Below are 17,199 nucleotides of genomic sequence, written 5' to 3'. Positions count from 1 at the left end.
ATCTGGGCAGGTTATTTTTCTCAGTTTTATTTCGAAAACTGAATCATAAATTCTAATGAATTTGACAAGAACTGTCACTGTCAATTGTCAAATTTCAATAGTTGCGTTCAATTTCACTAAAATAATTTTTCTTTGTTTTATTGTTTTTATATTGCAATTGTCGTGTCTTATGTGTTCTTTTAATAAACTTCGAATTAATCAATCAATAAAACGTTTATCTGTCCATGAAATAAATTTACCAAAATTAGATGGACGGAGTTGAGATAAAATTAACATTATTTTTGAGCGAAATATATCAGCATCTTCATACAAAAGTGGCCTGAAAAGTTTTGTCTTGAATTATTCTGTGCCATAAGGCTTAAAACCGTGTTAAGAGAGTACGGTGCCTGGTCCCCGCATTTTCACCGTTATGTTGGTTTAATTTATTTTCTATTTTACATACCATGCGGGGTTATACTCACAGTCCACGGACTACCGTTGTATTAGCCGTATTAACTAAAGGTAGCAAGCACCAAAGCATATTTAAAAAAAATATTGTATAATGTAATTAACAATCACTTAGATCGTACCACGAAAAAATAACGTATCATATATTATTGTTAATTTTTCATTTCATTTTCATTTCAAGGATGCCCGTGTCTCTGCCTTGGGAACATAATATGTAGTGATTTCGATAATGTTTATGAATCAACCATTGCTAAAATTTTAATGGATAAGAATAGATCAATATATCCTAATACAAATTTCATCACTCGGTTCAAAGTTTAAGCTTAAAGATCTATACTAAAGCTATGATAATACATTGCGACCCTATTTGTCTCCTATATGGGCACGAGTGGTAGTAAGTACCACTAATACAGATAGAGATTTTTTTTGAATAAGTTTACCGTATAATATTATATACTTGGGGATGATGAAGCTAATGTTGAATCAAATTGATCTAATAGATTATCAGTTTAGTCCTAACAAACAATCAAATATTTACTCTTGAAAATATATAAGTTCAATAATTTGCAATTATGTAACAACTTCGCCTTATAAAGATATGTCTTGTTTACTTTTGAATTATCAACAAGAAAAAGTTTTGGAGCTTTTTTTAATAAAAATAATCAATTCGTAATTCCATTCCGCCCATTTGTTCTATGAAAAATACTATTATTTGTTTTTCTATAAATAGCTGTTTAACGACCTATATAAGATAACCGTCATCAATACCGTAAGTACATCTGAAGCTATTAACAAGAACACTGATTTAATTTAATAATTTTTACCCTACCGTATTTCAAAGGAAAAAATTGTTGATTGTCGGGAATTTTTTGAAATTATTTTCATAGCTTTTTATTTATCTAAAGTAAATTTTTACAGGTAACAGAATTAATCTCCATTTAATCTATACGAATATTATAAAGCTGAAGAGTTTGTTTGTTTGAACCCACTAATCTCAGGAACTACTGGTCGGATTTGAAAAATTCCTTCAGTGTTAGATAACCAATTTATTGAGGTAGGTTATAGGCTATATATGTACCATGAGCGAAGCCGGGGCGGATTTGTTTATAAAATGTCGTGGAGATAAAGTGATCGAGTTTAATTAAATAGTTTAATTAAATAGTTGGGGAAACGAGGCTAAACGAATTTTTCGGTAGTAAAGCACTCTTTAACGCTTCGCATTTTGAATCATGTAATAACCGTGGTAGGTACATAATCAATTGGGACTGCAGGTACTTGTACATATTATTCTGTGCTGCAGGTATCTGAATCTTTAAGATACCTAATGCTCCTGATAGCATAAGGCGTAAGATTGTGGGACTCTCTTTCGACAAAGACAAAGCAAGCACAATCTATAATAGCTTCAAAACTCTTCTTAAGAATCTGTCTCAACAATGTTCTTACTTCTACAATTGGTCTTGGTTTACTGCTACATTTCAACCTTTTTTGATCCTACGAGTATTTAATGACTAATATTAAATCTCTTATATCTATGTTTGTGTATACTTTCTTGGATGTATTTATGCACATTGTATCTTTTCAAAACTTATATTTTCTATATCCCAAGAATGTCTGTACAATGATTATTATTTATTTGTTTTTGTAAATCATTATTTTATGTACAGTATGCAATAAAGTGTTTATATTTTAATTATTATTGTTACCCTTAATGCGTAGACCGTGCCCTTGGTGGAGCACTCTGGCATATCCATACAACGGTAAAAGAATTTTTAAAATCGGTTCAGTACTTCCTAAGACTAGCACGTTCAAACAAATAAACTCTTCAGCTTCATAATATTATAATAGATGAAATTGATGGCGTCCCGAAGTCGAAGGAATATTCGTTTTTTTAAGTGAATTTAATTTTATTGCCACATCTATACATACGAGAAAGCAGTAACACCATTTCTGTACATTAAAATTATTTTAAAAGTTTGAAGAAAACAAATTGTAATATTAAGTGAGTACCTTCAAAATAAATCTATCACACGACTCTGGAAGTAAATATACACTGGAGTGAGAGATTTCCTCGGAATAGACGAACATCATACGCTCTGGCCAATAATCCGGGCAAAATAGATATAAAGTGGTCCACATAACTCCTCATTACATCTGCTACTTTTCAGTGAAAGTTCCAGAGATTAGCGGGAACAAACAGACATGGCACAGACAGTCACACAAAAATTGTATTTGTTGGCTGATTACAATTTCGCGAGTAAGGCTATAATCCAACTTTTTTACAATATTACATATTATAGATGAACTACTGAAAATTGAGAACAAAATTTGATTATTAGAGTTTTCAAAAATATTAAATAATTTAACATGTAATCATCGATCAATTGATATTTATAGTAGCAAAATGTATGCAGATTTTAAAATAAAACTTAATATTTTTTGTTCCTAAAATGTATCATATACTTACCTAATATGTTGAGTATACTGTCCGTGTGTCATTTGATATATTTTCTTTCAAGCTTTATTGCGGCATATAATCCGGTCCAACGGAGCTGGTGGTACGCCTGATGGTAAGCGATCACCACCGTCCATGAACATTCGCCGAGGTAGTGCCTCTGCGAATGCGCTGCCCGCTTTTAAGGAAAATGGATAAGAACTGACTGACGACTGGAAATAAGGTGTGAAGTGTAAAGTCTTATTTCACTTATGCTACAATATCGTTGGTATTATTTACGTATCTAGTAACTAATTCAGGACTCTGTGGTTGGACATGTTACATTCTAATACAGCACTGTTAAGTAATCAGTTACATTTCAAATTTTTCCTTTTATAGCATTGAATAGCCTTATAAATGAGAAATATAATAGAAATAGCAATTGAATATTTTTTGTCAAACCGTTGTTACGGTTTGGCAAAGAACGCGGGTTGGAATCCCGCCTCGTGATCAAATTTTTTCTTTTCTTTCAAAATTTTAGTTACATTTTTTTTTCTGCAAATTGTAATGTTCTCAATCCTTCTAATAATAATAGAAACATTCTATTATGTGGTATCTAATGTTTAACATCGAAAGTACTCTATTAATTTTGTACTTATTTCTATAAACTAAACTCGAATTAAAATTGAGTTAGTTTAGAAGTTGTTTTGCACAAAATGGCAGCATGGACTGAACCATTCATCACCCCATACGTTCATACCGTCTCCGTTCGGTCGTGAATAAATAAGTGAAATTAACTTTATAAGATTTGCAGTAATTTTTTTCACATGTGTTAACAGAAAAAGTCACACATTGCGGCTGTGGGAGACGAGCACGCTTCAGCACGAATTGTGCCAGATCGCACCGGGGTACGTATCACATCCACAGAAAATCGGCGAGACATGGCAGCATTCTTATATAGTTCTTACGGTGAGTGGGGGAGGCCCACACCCTTTTCCCTTCCGAGTTCTTTCCTTGCTTCCCCTTATTAATCCCCTCAATATCCTTTTTTTTATTTGGTCAACAAATTGGTTACAAATACTTACATATAATTTTTCTTTGTTAAGAATTTGGTAGCGTTCAAAATCTTTATAACATTGTTATATTTTTAAAACAAAATAAAAATGTATTATTTTTAAAAGTTATACTTTTTATAAGCATAAATGATAGAAAGTAATAATTTTTTACTAATATATTATAAAGATTATAATATACCATACACTGTATCAGAGAAATATAAAAAATATAAACATAAAATATTTCTATTATCCTGCAATGAATATATTTAAGCCATTTTTTTTTTTTTTTAGCCATTAGCCAATTTAATTTATAATTTTCTTCCTACGGGCTACGGTTGGCCGGTTGGTTGACAGGAATGAGTGTCATTTACAAATATGTATTTGTTTTGTAAAATTATGAAATATTAATAATCTACTGAAAGCAATGCGAGATAAAAGTACGCTATTACAATATTATCTATTATCTAAGAAACATTAGTAACTAACGGCTTAATTATAGCCTTAAGACTACCGGATTCACCAGAGTAAAAGGCTTCAAAAATATGCGAAACGAAGTCGCGGGCAAAGCTAGTATTAATTAAATTTGTCTGTTTGTCTACATGATATAGGTATGGTAAACATTATATCATATTATAGACGGAATGATGATAGCGCGAGTATGGTGTGTATAACGACATCTATCGGCAAAGTTTGTAAGTTGAGTGAACGCATTACATAGATGTTTAGATTTGGAAATCGAACATAAATTTCAAACCTAATATCATATTCGTTTATGAACGAAGGTTGTTATTTTGAAATATCGGTTAATTGATTTAATTTGAGAGATTTATAAAGTGATGTTTAATTAACATAACATACTGAAAAAATAATAATATTATAAGGATGGTACCTGTTTACTTAATCTCAAGAAAATATTAATCATGTACATAATTAACAGTCAGCAATTCCCATACCAAGAGTAATTTTTATTGTACGAACTTTATTATAAATGTGTTTCAAAAGCATCATAAAAATTTAAAGTCAGCAATGAAAAAGTTATCATAGCCATTTTGAGCTACGATGTGATAAGTTAGATAATATTATTTTATAGAATTCAGTACTTAATGTTTTATCTCGTTACGACTATAAAATTTGATTAAGGTAAATTTTTTATTTAAAAAAGGTTTTAATCATTTTTCAATCATACCTAACCAACCAGAGTAAATCATTTTATTTTTGACGCAAGTGACCATTGATATTCAAACGTAGTAGTCAAATTATTCACATAATTTATAATATTAAACTATATTTGATTTAATATAGAGCTACTTCACAAAGAAAATAATGCCAGTGCCACCAACTATCGGACATCAAGTAAATTTCGGAAAGTCCTTGGTAGGCCTTATCAAGCAAGGATTTTGGGAAATTCCTGGAGTTATGTGTGCCTCAATTATGGGTTTTATAGGAATTGGGATGGGTGTATATGGTGTCGAACAATACTACAAGAATGATGGAGATAGTCGAGAATATAAGCATATTTATACAATAATGAGGCCAGAGGATCATAGAGTGAGCCGCTTACGAAACCCAGTATTTACTAAGTACTAAATTGTTTCATAGTTTGTTTTTTTATCCATTCTCGTGCTAATAAAACTTGATTTGTACTTGGTTTCATCTCTTTTTTTGCACTTCAAAAGTCCAATAAATATGCATAAATATCATAACAAATAATGAAATCATAATAAACAAACTATTATTAGTTGCAAATAGTTTAATTACGTGTTAGTCACTAAAATATTTGCATGAATGTTTTAATCTCTTCAATATAGTACCTTTTACGATAACGTCAAATTAAATTTAAAGCAAATTGCAAGCAATGGAAAGTGTTCTATCAATTATTGTATGATTTGATAAAATTTTATTAAGCTTTTTGTATTAAACTACGGAGTCAATACAATACTATCATGTTTGGTCTGAGGTTTAAACCTTAGAGACTGAATAATACTATGTAACCGTAACATTATATAAACACCATATACAATATAACTCGCAACAAACTGACGAAAAATTGAAAATTGTTCCAAACCATTTACTATTTAACGTATTGTTCTTTGTTTATATTATATTTAGTTTCGTTATTAAATGTCCATAGCTAACCGGTATATTGTGCTTCGTTCAAGATTAAGTTCAGCGCAAGCACAGCGTGCTCGAGGGCTGACTCTAATGATAAAAACAGAGTGCTCCCCAAATTTCGTGGCCTGGAACATTCTGTAAGGGTGGGATGTCGTATAACTGCGTGTGAAATTTTTTAATTTCTAAGAGTTTTATTCGGGAGTCGAACACGCTTCGGTACGAATTTTATTAGAGCAACAAAGAAGTATTTGCATAAAAAATTAAACTCAAAATATCGTATAGTGACGATATTAAAGCGCCCGTCACGTTTTGACTTTGATGTAAATGTAATTGACAGTGACGTGAATGACATTGTTTTTGTGAAAGGTCATATTGGTAAAATCGACTGATAAAAGTATTTTTTATGATAAAAATATAAATTAAATAAGCGCATTTCAATATCGGTTTTTTAAAAGTTAAATCACTCCGTGGTGGTGTGTAAGCTAACGTGGTTGTTTATATAATTAAAAAAATAATAATGAGTTCACGTTTTGCGGTTGTCGAGCAGGGGCCACCGATCGAGGTGTTTTTGCTGAATAAATTATTTGCCGACGACACAAATAAAAATAAAGTGAATCTAGGAGTTGGTGGTAAGTGTAACGATTAATTAAATAAATATTTTATTCACTATGTTTTCAAACCATACAGATTGTTATGTTGTTATGTAATTATAATTGTTTTCCTTAAATTTGATAACCGGCAACGTCTCTTAATTCCATGCAAACTGGATGTACAAGTAAACATGAACCATACAATATGGTAAAAGGTTTGTTTCGCCATCATCAGAGTCTTGATGATGTGCCAAAATATGGTAAACAAAAGTATAATTTGGACTATTCCGAAGGTTCAAGATCGCGATGGCTTGGCCGGCTCATGTCAAAAGCGAAATGTACTTGTTTTAATATGTACTAAATTATTATTGAATATATCAATCTATTTGAATGGATTCATTAAATACATCATTTGACATCCATAATTGAATTATTCACATCTTTTCAGCGTACAGAGATGAAAATGGAAAACCCTGGGTGTTGCCAGTTGTGCGAAAAATGGAAAAACAGATGGCAGCCGATGAAACATTGCTCCATGAATACTTGCCTGTGCTTGGTAAGAATATAATTTCTTTAGTTCCTTGAATAAAAACCACACTATCAAATTCTTAGTGTAATTTACTGTAATACTATAAATTATAATTTTGTTAAATAAATAAAATCATTAGTACTGTGTGGTCTAATTATGTATACCAACTCTATTACTATAATTTAACAAGATTTTTATTTCTAAATTTCAGAAATGATTAATCAGTTATCGTCTATTATACTTCAAACATTTATTTTTGTTTAAAAAAAATGAAATTTAAAGCTAAATCAATTAATCCTTGATCAATTAATTTTTTTTATTGTGAGAGTAGTGGAAATGGTAGATTCTCCTTTCTTGATTTTGCTTATCTTATCGGAAAATACTAGTATGTTTTATATTGCACTGAAAATCCTATAATCTATCATTTAGATTAAGAATGATGTGTGTAATGTCTTTTTCTTTACCCATTATTCCCTTATTCAACCAATTCTATAGTATCAATCTCCTAGTAGATATGTTATCTATTAAAAATTACATGACACCATAATAATGTTTTTAATTATAATATACCCACAGCTGATAAGCAAAGGTTTTTTATAAGACAATTTGTTATCAACTTTTTTTTGGCTGAAACGTAAGTTGTAAGAATCACATTGGAATAATAATAGATATTGATAATTAGTTAAATTAACAAAATGAAGAAGGAAACTTAACTTAAGAGATTGATCAATGCTTTTGATTATTTGGTTTATTATTGTGTTTTAACTGGTTAAAGAAATAATTTCAATCATATGACATAAATTTGTATTATTGGTAATGAATTAAAATTTTAATTCTTATTGTGTGTTTGATAGAAAACTATAGTCATTTCTTTCTATATAATTTGGAGCAGTAACTCCCGTTCAAAGGATTTTGGTCTTCTTGTCCAGTCTATGGATTGATTTGTTGTATCAAAAGAATATTCGAAAACCTCTTCAATTTACATTGTTGCTAAAGTTCATGTTATTTGCAGGTCTTGACCAATTCAGCAACCTATCAGTTTCCATGCTGCTAGGTGAAGACAGTCCAGCGTTGGCTGAAGGAAGAGTAAGTTCATAATTATTTGGCTTTAGTAGTTATTATCATTATTAATGTTTGCACTTTATAACCAGTAATCTAAATATTGATTGAGATAGATTAAAATACAATGTATTTTATTTCTATAATCTTCTATTATCATCTACACTTATGATAAAGAATAAATTCTGTGTAAGTTTGTTTTGTTATAAATGTACATTAAGAACTTTATAAGCTATATAACATTAATTCACCAGTAGAAATATAATAATATATAAAAATATTTCAGGCTTTTGGTGTCCAAACATTGTCAGGAACGGGAAGTTTAAGAGTTGGTGCGGAATTTTTGAACAAGCACCTTAAATACACAACATTCTACTATTCAAATCCAACATGGGGTGAGTAGCATGTATGCAATTAGTACAAAATTAATAATTTGGTGGTTTTTTTTTAATCTATACTTAATATTGTAAAGCTGAAGAGTTTGTTTGTTTGAACGGGCTAATCTCAGGAACTATTAGTCCGATTAGAAAAATTCTTTCAGTGTTAAATAGCCCATTTATTGAGGAAGGCTATACATATACCACGGGCGAAGCCGGAGCGGACCGCTAGTCCATCAAACAAGTTGTTTTATATTTATCTTTACTGTAGTTTAAACAGGGATATAAATCAAATTATTCAAATATATAGGAATTGAAAAATATAGGAAAAGAAACTGCGATTGTTATAATTTATTATATAAAGGTATCATTTATGTTAAGGTTGTCTATTAACACTATTGTATGGTAGTATTATACTTACTGTACTAAATGCCTTAAATTAAATTTTAAAATGAAAAAAAGTTATAGTTTCTGTGATGTGATAAGTTTAAATATGATTCATTTTGTGTCGACTTTACCAACTGATTAAAAGCAATCGCGCAAATTTAAGATGACTAAGGAAAAGATATAATTTTGTAGATTGATAAAAGTGTTATATGAAAGATTTGTAATAATTACCATGACAATTTTATATTATTAAAGGATTGATTTAAATCACATAATTGTGTGTTTAGCGGTAATTATTCTTAATTAGTTTGTAAAGAATAAATCATAATAACTATGAATTTTTATTTTTTTGACCGCCTCTTTGGTACAGTGGTAAACGCATGAGGGGTCCTGGGTTCGATTCCCGGTGGGGACAATAAAAAAAAATGTCTCGGTCTGGCAGGACACAGAAGGCTGATCACCTACTTGTCTATAAAGAAAATCGATCAGTGAAACAGATGTATACCATCTGCCCCATACCCCAGTAGGGGACACGGGACTTCACTTTTTTTTATGAATTTTTTAGTTTGTCTATAAACGAATTAGAAATTGCAACAAATTGACTGAAAATAAATATTTTCTATTTTAAGAAACAGTCGCATCGGGGCGATATGATGTTATGATTTTTGTGTTTGGACGTACATAATTAGGAAAGAGGCTAGAGAGTGACATTTGCTTAATTTTGATTTGACTGCGAAGTCGCGGGCATAAAGCTGGACAACTGGAATAACATATAGACAATTTTTTGGGATATGGGATACGGAATTACGCGGGTGAAACCGCGTTTGTTAATCTATAAACTACAAATCGTCATTACTCATTGCTATTCAATAAAATGAAGTTTGTTAATAAAAGAAGTAATTTTAGAAACTGTGCTTAGCTGTTGCAAATATATAACAGTCGAAACGTGAATGGCTGTTTTAGAGTATGTTTTAATGGTTGCCAGGTTCAAAAATATAAAAAAAAAATTTTTTTTTTTTTAGAAAACCATCATCTGGTATTCGTGAACTCTGGCTTCACTTCACCTCGCTCATACCGCTACTGGAATCCCAAGACATTGGCGATCGACTTCGACGGAATGATCGAAGATCTGCAGAGTGCACCAGAAAATTCCGTGATCATATTGCACGCGTGCGCGCACAACCCCACCGGCATTGATCCCACGCAGGAACAGTGGATCAAGATAGCTGATGTTATGCAGGTTTGTTATGATTGGTTGCGGTTGGTAGAAATAATGATTTTCATCATAACTTAATATAATTTATCCTTGTTTTGTCTCTAGTCTAGATGGAACTGCGTTTTAGAACTTTATTTCAACAATACAACTACTCAGTTTACTAGCTCACCTCTTATTCACTTTTTAAATTTAAATTTAACCTAATGATGATGTAAAATTTAAAGGTGAATACTGAGTTTTTATTTTTATTTGTTTAATATAAGTCATCATGAATTATTTAAAAAAAATATGGTTTAATCGCGCATTGTGAAACACTGCGACGTCAATTGTTAAAATTAAAGTAATATCTTTACTTATATTATGAAAAAGGAAACTTTTGAATTTTTATTTGTAACTTTTTCGCGAAAAAACCCCTGGAAAATAACACCGATTTAAAAATTACCATTAAAATCTGCAACTTCACTGAGTGACAAAGGTTGTATAATGTGTACCACAGGCGAACAGTCATCAAATAAAATGTTGAATTATCATTTCGTCCAGGAACGCAAGCTGTTCCCGTTCTTCGACAGCGCGTATCAGGGCTTCGCGTCGGGCGACTTGGAGCGCGACGCGTGGGCGGTGCGCTACTTTGTCAAGCGCGGCTTCGAGCTCGTCTGCTCGCAGTCGTATGCGAAGAACTTTGGGCTCTATAGTGAGTGTGATAGGGTGTGATTTTGTGTTGTGTTTGTGTGTTTTAACTTTTTGATATAGAGAATGCACAGAATATATTGTCGTGTGGCTATAATTTTGTGGGTAGGATTTGATAAAAATTCCATTTGTAGTAAATGATAAAAACAACCTTAAATTCATTGACGTAGCTTTTTAAATATTGCATTGTGTTTTATAAAAAGTTTGTCAAAATTATAACGATATAAGCGCATATACTAATCTGGTCAGTATTTTAGACCCTATTACCACTATAACAAATTAATAATTAATAGCATTATTTTCTTTTTAGATGAACGTGTCGGAAATCTCGCATTCGTTGTATCGGACGCGAAATTAATTCCCGCTATGAAGTCACAACTTACATGGGTGGTGCGCGGCTCGTACTCTAACCCGCCGGCGCACGGCGCGCGCGTCGTCGCCAACGTGCTCGCTGACACCAAACTGTTCGACGAGTGGTGAGTGGCACGCTTTAGGTTTGACAGCTGATGGGAGAACGAGTGGCGCGCTTTAGGTTTGACGGCTGATTGGAATGAATGGCGTGCTTTAAGTTTGAAAGCTGATCCGGAATGGACTAGTGGTGCACTTTAGGTTTAACAACTTGTGTTATCTTCGTCATCCTATTCATATTCCGAATGCTAATGTGAATGTTAATAAATAAATTTGAGTTCTATCCAAAAAGAGCACATCTTGAATACATGTATAATTTGTCAATGAAGAATATAAAAATAAATCACCACTCCCAAACGTCTTTATTCGGAGTGAACATATAAGTTATAATTCATGACAACCTTTTGTTTCAGGAGAGACCACATTAAAATGATGTCTGCTAGAGTGATGCAGATGAGAGAAGCACTCCGAGCTGAGCTTATCAAGTACGTATTGAATAAGTATCCATTGCTATTATCCGCAAAAATATTTGATACTATTTTTATTTTCAAAGAAGTTATGCAAACTTCATACACTTTATTATAAATAATACTATACATATTTTTATTATGGAAAGGTTATAAAAAAATCTATTATTTTTCAGACTGGGCACACCAGGAAACTGGGACCACATAGTGAAACAAATCGGTCTTTTCTCATACACGGGGCTCACAGCGAAGCAGTGCGAGTATCTCATACAAGAACACCACATTTACTTACTGAAGTCCGGACGTATCAACATCTGTGGGCTTAATCCCAGCAACGTACTATACGTCGCAAAGGCCATGAACGACGCCATCGCAAAGTTCCCGGCTGAAGAGTAATGCTTTTATATAATTTTTTATATTGTGTGCGTGATTGTACAATTTGGTGGCGTCTCTGCATTATACATGGTATATTGGGCAGCTCAGTTGATTTATAATTTTATTTTCCCGTATTTATAAAATCCTCAAATAAAAACAACGAATATAGTATTTAAAAATAGAACTATACTTGTAGGATCGGCTTGTGTAATCTGTGGTTAGCAATTGTGGCGGGAAATTTGACAGACAGCATTTATTTAGGCGGCTACAATTTTACACGCTCGATATTGTACGATCTCTCACACAATCAGCTTATAAGTGAGATTATTAATTGAAAAAAAGGCAATGAATATCGGAAATAGAACAATTTTTATAAGTATATACACATAACAATATAGATGCTATTATTTATATACACGTTTTTAACTACAAGAGAATAGTTTGAAAATAGAACTAAACCCACTTGCCTTAACGCTTACAAATAGTATAGACTCTAATCTAGCATTTTAACATTGAAATAAGCTATATAGTTATCCATTTGGATATTTTTTTGGTATGAGATTATTGCACTGCCGCAAAGGACGGAATCGTGTTCATTTTAAAGCGAGGGACCTTTTTGGTCACTTTTTTATGAGAGCTGGAAATTTTCTTGTTATTTGTTAATTATTTAATCAAGTGTATACGCGCTTTTAGTTAATGCATGATTTAAATATACATGAATTGTATCTAAAGTTCCTTATTAGTTTGTTTGTGTTAACTCTCATACTTTGTTGAATGTAATCAATTTTTATATTTAGGTGTATATCGTATGTGATTCTTTATTATTGTAACATTCAAATATAATTTGTTTTTATAAATTTTTATCATCGACTTCGTGATCTATAAATTTCAAAACGCATAATATAATTGTATAGTATTTTTTTATTTAGTTCCTTGTAAGAATTGTTGCAAATATAATCTCAGTTACAATTCTTGTTTTATTTATTTATTTTTTATAGAGTTATTAATCTGTTTGGTTAAGGTGTAAGGTGTGTGGTAAAAAGGGCAATGGGATAATTTTAATACCAGTTTAGTGTAACAGATGTATTAGTAATTATTATATTTAATTTTATTTAGCCTAATTTTTTTTACACTGACTCTTCATATGAATTATTAAACATCAGATTGAGTTCCAAGATCCAGCAAGAATAATATTGAAAATTATCACAAAATCCGAATTCTTATATCAAAAGAGAGTGAATTTGTTTTTCAACCGACTTTATTAAAAGAAGGTTTCATAACTGTTTACTGGGTAAACCGATTTTACGATTCTTTTTTTTTATTTGAATGATGAGGCCTCCCATAATTCTGATAATGTGAAGACTTTGAAGTTAGATTTTGTTAAAATTAATTATGTATTTATGTCCAGATCTGTTATTCATATAATTTATTCTACAGGCTTCGCCTTCCTCAACTTAGGCTAACCCAAGAATAACTTTCATATGAAATCGGTAGCTTCTGAGATAATCGCTCTGAAACAAACAAACAGTCTCTTCAGGATTTATAATCCATACTCATTATAAATGTGAAAGTGTATTAATTTGTCTCTCCTACACAGTGGTCACGCAAAAGAGCCACTTTGTTATTATTTTAGTCTCTGGTGATAGATAGGGGAATAGCAATCTAGCCATGTCAATACATGAGTTACTTTTTATATACTGTTTGTCTAATTTCCACGGGAATTTCCGTTGACCTTGTGAGTAGAAAGCAAGTATTTGTACACATTTTAAGAGCAAGATTATTTGGTTTACTGCCATATTTAATACTTCTCTAAAAGTTGTCATTTTGTTGCAGTGACCACGCTTCAAAATTATAAAGGGTGTTTTTGGATCTTCTCAATGTGGTGGCAGTATTTTCCAAATTATGGATTACCAGTATTTTTATAAATTTTAATGTACATATATTTTGAAAAAACTATATTTTATTGTTATACATTCCCTTCTAATCTTTTGAAATAAATATATAAAACAATTTGGCTTTTTACTTAATATTTTAATGAGTAAAACGCGATTAAAATATATAAATTTAATTTTTCTTAATTGTTATAAAATTATTGTCTATGACTCCATAGCTTCTGCATTATTTGTTGTCACTGTGCCTTGAGGGCGTGATCCGAAACGGTTCATTACTGAAAAAAAATATTATGACATGAGGCATCTACAAATTATATGTATATCTAAATATAGCATGTAAAAGAAAAGCTATAAAAGACAACTAAAACATACAAAAATTTAACATTTACTTCTACAATTGTTTATTGCAATTATACTGCAATTTATACTTATATATTTTTAAAATTTATCGGGTCTGGGTAGCGTGTTTTGCGAATACATATCTAAACGTTAAACCCACCCTCCTCACTGGTACTGAGGTCGACTAACTCGATACAATTCTGCTTGTTGTCGCCCCCGACGGCGACGGCCAGCGGGTGGTCGGGGCAGGCGGCCGCACACAGCGCCTGGCCAACGCGGCCCGCCCGCTCGCTCACCTGCACGGCACCAGCACTGGAAATATTATACATATTTCATATCTTATTGCTAGACTAATAAATAAAACGAAGGCAGTACCAAGGTATAGAAATAGACACATAGTCAAGTAGATACATTCAGACGCTCGAAAAACATTACTGTCCTTATGTCGCAGTCAGATAATAAATATTAATAATACCTAGTTATATCCCATGTCTTAAGTTTCTCGTCGGTGCCAATCGTTATCATCAGACCGGGTATTTTATCACTTAGAATCAGACCTGAAATAAAAAAAAAATATTTTACGTTTTTTTTTATTTTAAAATTATTAGAAATTGACTTGAGATATGAATAAAGTTCATTCCACTGTTAGGTAAGATTCATTAATATCATCTCTGTAAATAATATCATTTCACAATAATACCATATTCCTCTGAAACGGCTGAACCTATTTTTTGTGTGCATATCAAGTAGGTTTGAGAATCACCCAACATCTGTTTTTCGAACCCATAAATGATAATAGAAATGCAGAACAGCATTTGCCGGGTCAGTTAGTAAATATAAAAAATATTAAGTGTGCACCTGTAACTTCTTTTTCGTGTGCTTGTATCGTCCACAGCGGTTGGTCTTGTCTGCAGTCCACGTATGCCACTTTACCTTCGTTATTGCTCATCTAATTATAATGAAAAACATGTATAAATATATTGTGAGAAAAACTGCAACGAAATATTATATTTAAATTATGAATGGTTATGTAATAATTTCTTAGTAATATTAGTGGTAAATTGATATGCTATTTGTCGGAGAATCAAAGTTCGACGACATATGCCAACCCGCACTTGGCCAGCGTGGTGGTTTATGGAGTGAACCCTTATAGGAGGCCTGTATCCCAGCAGTGGGAAGATGTAAGGGCTAATGATGATGATAATATGCTATTAAGTCATTTAAAGAAATGCGATGCAATAAATTGGCGGTGACAATTTTTTTCATTCAATTTACTCAACGCAAGTTAGAACAGTTCTAACACCGAGAACCTTCATGGTTGGCGCGAACATAGCGGCCGAATAAAAAAAAAAAAAAAGCAACTCACCGCGAAACAGAAGGGGTTGTGCACATCCCAGAGCACGCGCTCGATCTCGGCGCCGAGCGGCCAGGCGCGGTGCGCGGCCGCCGTGCGGCAGTCCGCCACGCGCGCGCGCCCGTCGCACGCGCCCGCCGCCAGCGTCTGCGCCTCCAGCGGGTGGAACGCGAGCGATTGCACCTGGAATCACAATCGAAACTAGCATTATTTCATTATATTTGTGTTGGATATCAATTGTGCTTTAATATTCCGTTGAATGAATATGAGAGATTTTGAAAGAACAGAAAATATTTGATCACGAGGCGGAATTCGAACCCGCGCCAAATTCTAAAATGTCAAAACTCGTTAAACTGTCGAATTCTATAAATGTTAGACACGGCGCGTTCGTACGGTTTGCGCTTTGATGTTTAAACGTCATTTATTCAATGTTCAACCTAACTACCCTTACTTTTAATAGTGTTGGGACTTGGGACTGGCTACGTTTTGTTATTAACTGAATAAACCAATTATCCAGTTATATAGAATTGCAATACAACTCCCTCCTTGTGAATTTTAGAGTGTTACAATGAAACAAACCTTATCTTCGAAGTAGTCGAGTTTCGTGTGAGGCGTACCCTGATCCAGATCCCACAACAGAACCGTGTTATCCGCAGACCCGCTCGCCATCACGTGTCTGTGTAATCCAATAATTCAAATTAATTACCTAAGTAAACTAAACCTTATTAACTAAGTGACAAGGTTGACTACCAATACAAAATTCATGTTAAATCCCAGTTTTTATATCTATTTATCAAACTCTTAATATGAATAGTCCATGTGGAAAGTAATGATTTAATAAAAAAATTATTGCAGAGTAGATATTAGATTTATGGATAGTCATGGTCACACCAATCTTAAGACACTGTAGGGGTCAAACTACCAAACAAAGATTTTCATCCATCCAGATCCATTCAAATTGGGTCTAGTTCAGACATTTCGAAGGCGTCATAGTTTTTTGAAAAAGATTTATTGTTTTGCAGTCAGTTGGAAAATTAAAAAAAAGTGTAAATTAATATTAGAGGTTAACAATAAAGCAACTACTTACGTAAAATTTCTATTCCACGACAAATCCAAAACAGCATCTTTGTGTCCGACGCGCTGTATTTTCTTCTTCTTATTCGGTTTTTTACCGAGTTTGAAAGCTGGTTCTAGACAGTTCTCTATGTCTAAATCCCATACCTGTATGACCGGATCCATTCCACCCAGGGCACATAGGTTACCTGAAAATTTTAAGTTATAATAAGATGTTTAGTAATTGAATAACATAGTACAAGTCGATCGATCATAGAAGGCGTTAGGCGGCGGTACATCAGGTTGATTTTATGGATTGTGCGATGTAAGTTCTGCTATCTATAATTAGTCCGGTCAATTTAGACATTCGAAGTTACATAAAGTCCCAACAAGCTGAATTTCTGTGAAGTTGTTTAAA

The 17,199-nt window shown here is 32.4% G+C and overlaps 2 protein-coding genes across 3 annotated transcripts in view; one reads left to right on the top strand and one right to left on the bottom strand.

The window, feature by feature from the left end:
- The first annotated feature begins 6,382 nt into the window (after window positions 1–6,382).
- Window positions 6,383–14,114, top strand: LOC119830136 (aspartate aminotransferase, cytoplasmic-like). Of its 2 annotated transcripts, XM_038353013.1 has the most exons (10): window positions 6,383–6,677; window positions 7,087–7,194; window positions 8,180–8,253; window positions 8,513–8,621; window positions 10,013–10,230; window positions 10,747–10,897; window positions 11,204–11,369; window positions 11,715–11,786; window positions 11,945–12,160; window positions 13,977–14,114. In XM_038353013.1, exons 1-10 carry the CDS (start codon window positions 6,566–6,568, stop codon window positions 13,996–13,998), a joined length of 1,248 nt encoding a protein of 415 aa, XP_038208941.1. In that variant the 5' UTR covers window positions 6,383–6,565; the 3' UTR covers window positions 13,999–14,114. The 2 variants fall into 2 exon arrangements, with proteins under 2 accessions (XP_038208941.1, XP_038208942.1); XM_038353014.1 differs by lacking the exon at window positions 13,977–14,114 and having other exon boundaries at window positions 11,945–12,945.
- Window positions 14,115–14,192: 78 nt separating this feature from the next.
- LOC119829855 (periodic tryptophan protein 1 homolog) overlaps window positions 14,193–17,199 on the bottom strand; it is a 4,617-nt gene continuing 1,610 nt past the window's right edge. The window contains exons 2-8 of the mRNA XM_038352554.1: window positions 16,816–16,990; window positions 16,308–16,404; window positions 15,741–15,911; window positions 15,233–15,323; window positions 14,850–14,931; window positions 14,535–14,686; window positions 14,193–14,310 (exon numbers count right to left, since the gene is read on the bottom strand). Of these exons, the coding sequence (XP_038208482.1) occupies window positions 14,240–14,310; window positions 14,535–14,686; window positions 14,850–14,931; window positions 15,233–15,323; window positions 15,741–15,911; window positions 16,308–16,404; window positions 16,816–16,990 (839 nt within the window). The 3' untranslated portion in view covers window positions 14,193–14,239. The remainder of the gene's footprint in view (window positions 14,311–14,534; window positions 14,687–14,849; window positions 14,932–15,232; window positions 15,324–15,740; window positions 15,912–16,307; window positions 16,405–16,815; window positions 16,991–17,199) is intronic.

This window comes from Zerene cesonia, chromosome 11 (genome assembly GCF_012273895.1).
Source record: "Zerene cesonia ecotype Mississippi chromosome 11, Zerene_cesonia_1.1, whole genome shotgun sequence".
NCBI classification, from domain to species: domain Eukaryota; kingdom Metazoa; phylum Arthropoda; class Insecta; order Lepidoptera; family Pieridae; genus Zerene; species Zerene cesonia.
This window is presented reverse-complemented; position numbering and strand designations above follow the sequence as displayed.

Excerpts from the sequence above, each read along its gene's own strand:
- LOC119830136 (XM_038353013.1), top strand. The coding sequence starts at position 6,566 with ATGAGTTCACGTTTTGCGGTTGTCGAGCAGGGGCCACCGATCGAGGTG. Across the intron at positions 8,254-8,512 it reads CAGCGTTGGCTGAAGGAAGA|GCTTTTGGTGTCCAAACATT; the intron begins GTAAGTTCATAA and ends AAAATATTTCAG. Across the intron at positions 8,622-10,012 it reads CTATTCAAATCCAACATGGG|AAAACCATCATCTGGTATTC; the intron begins GTGAGTAGCATG and ends TTTTTTTTTTAG.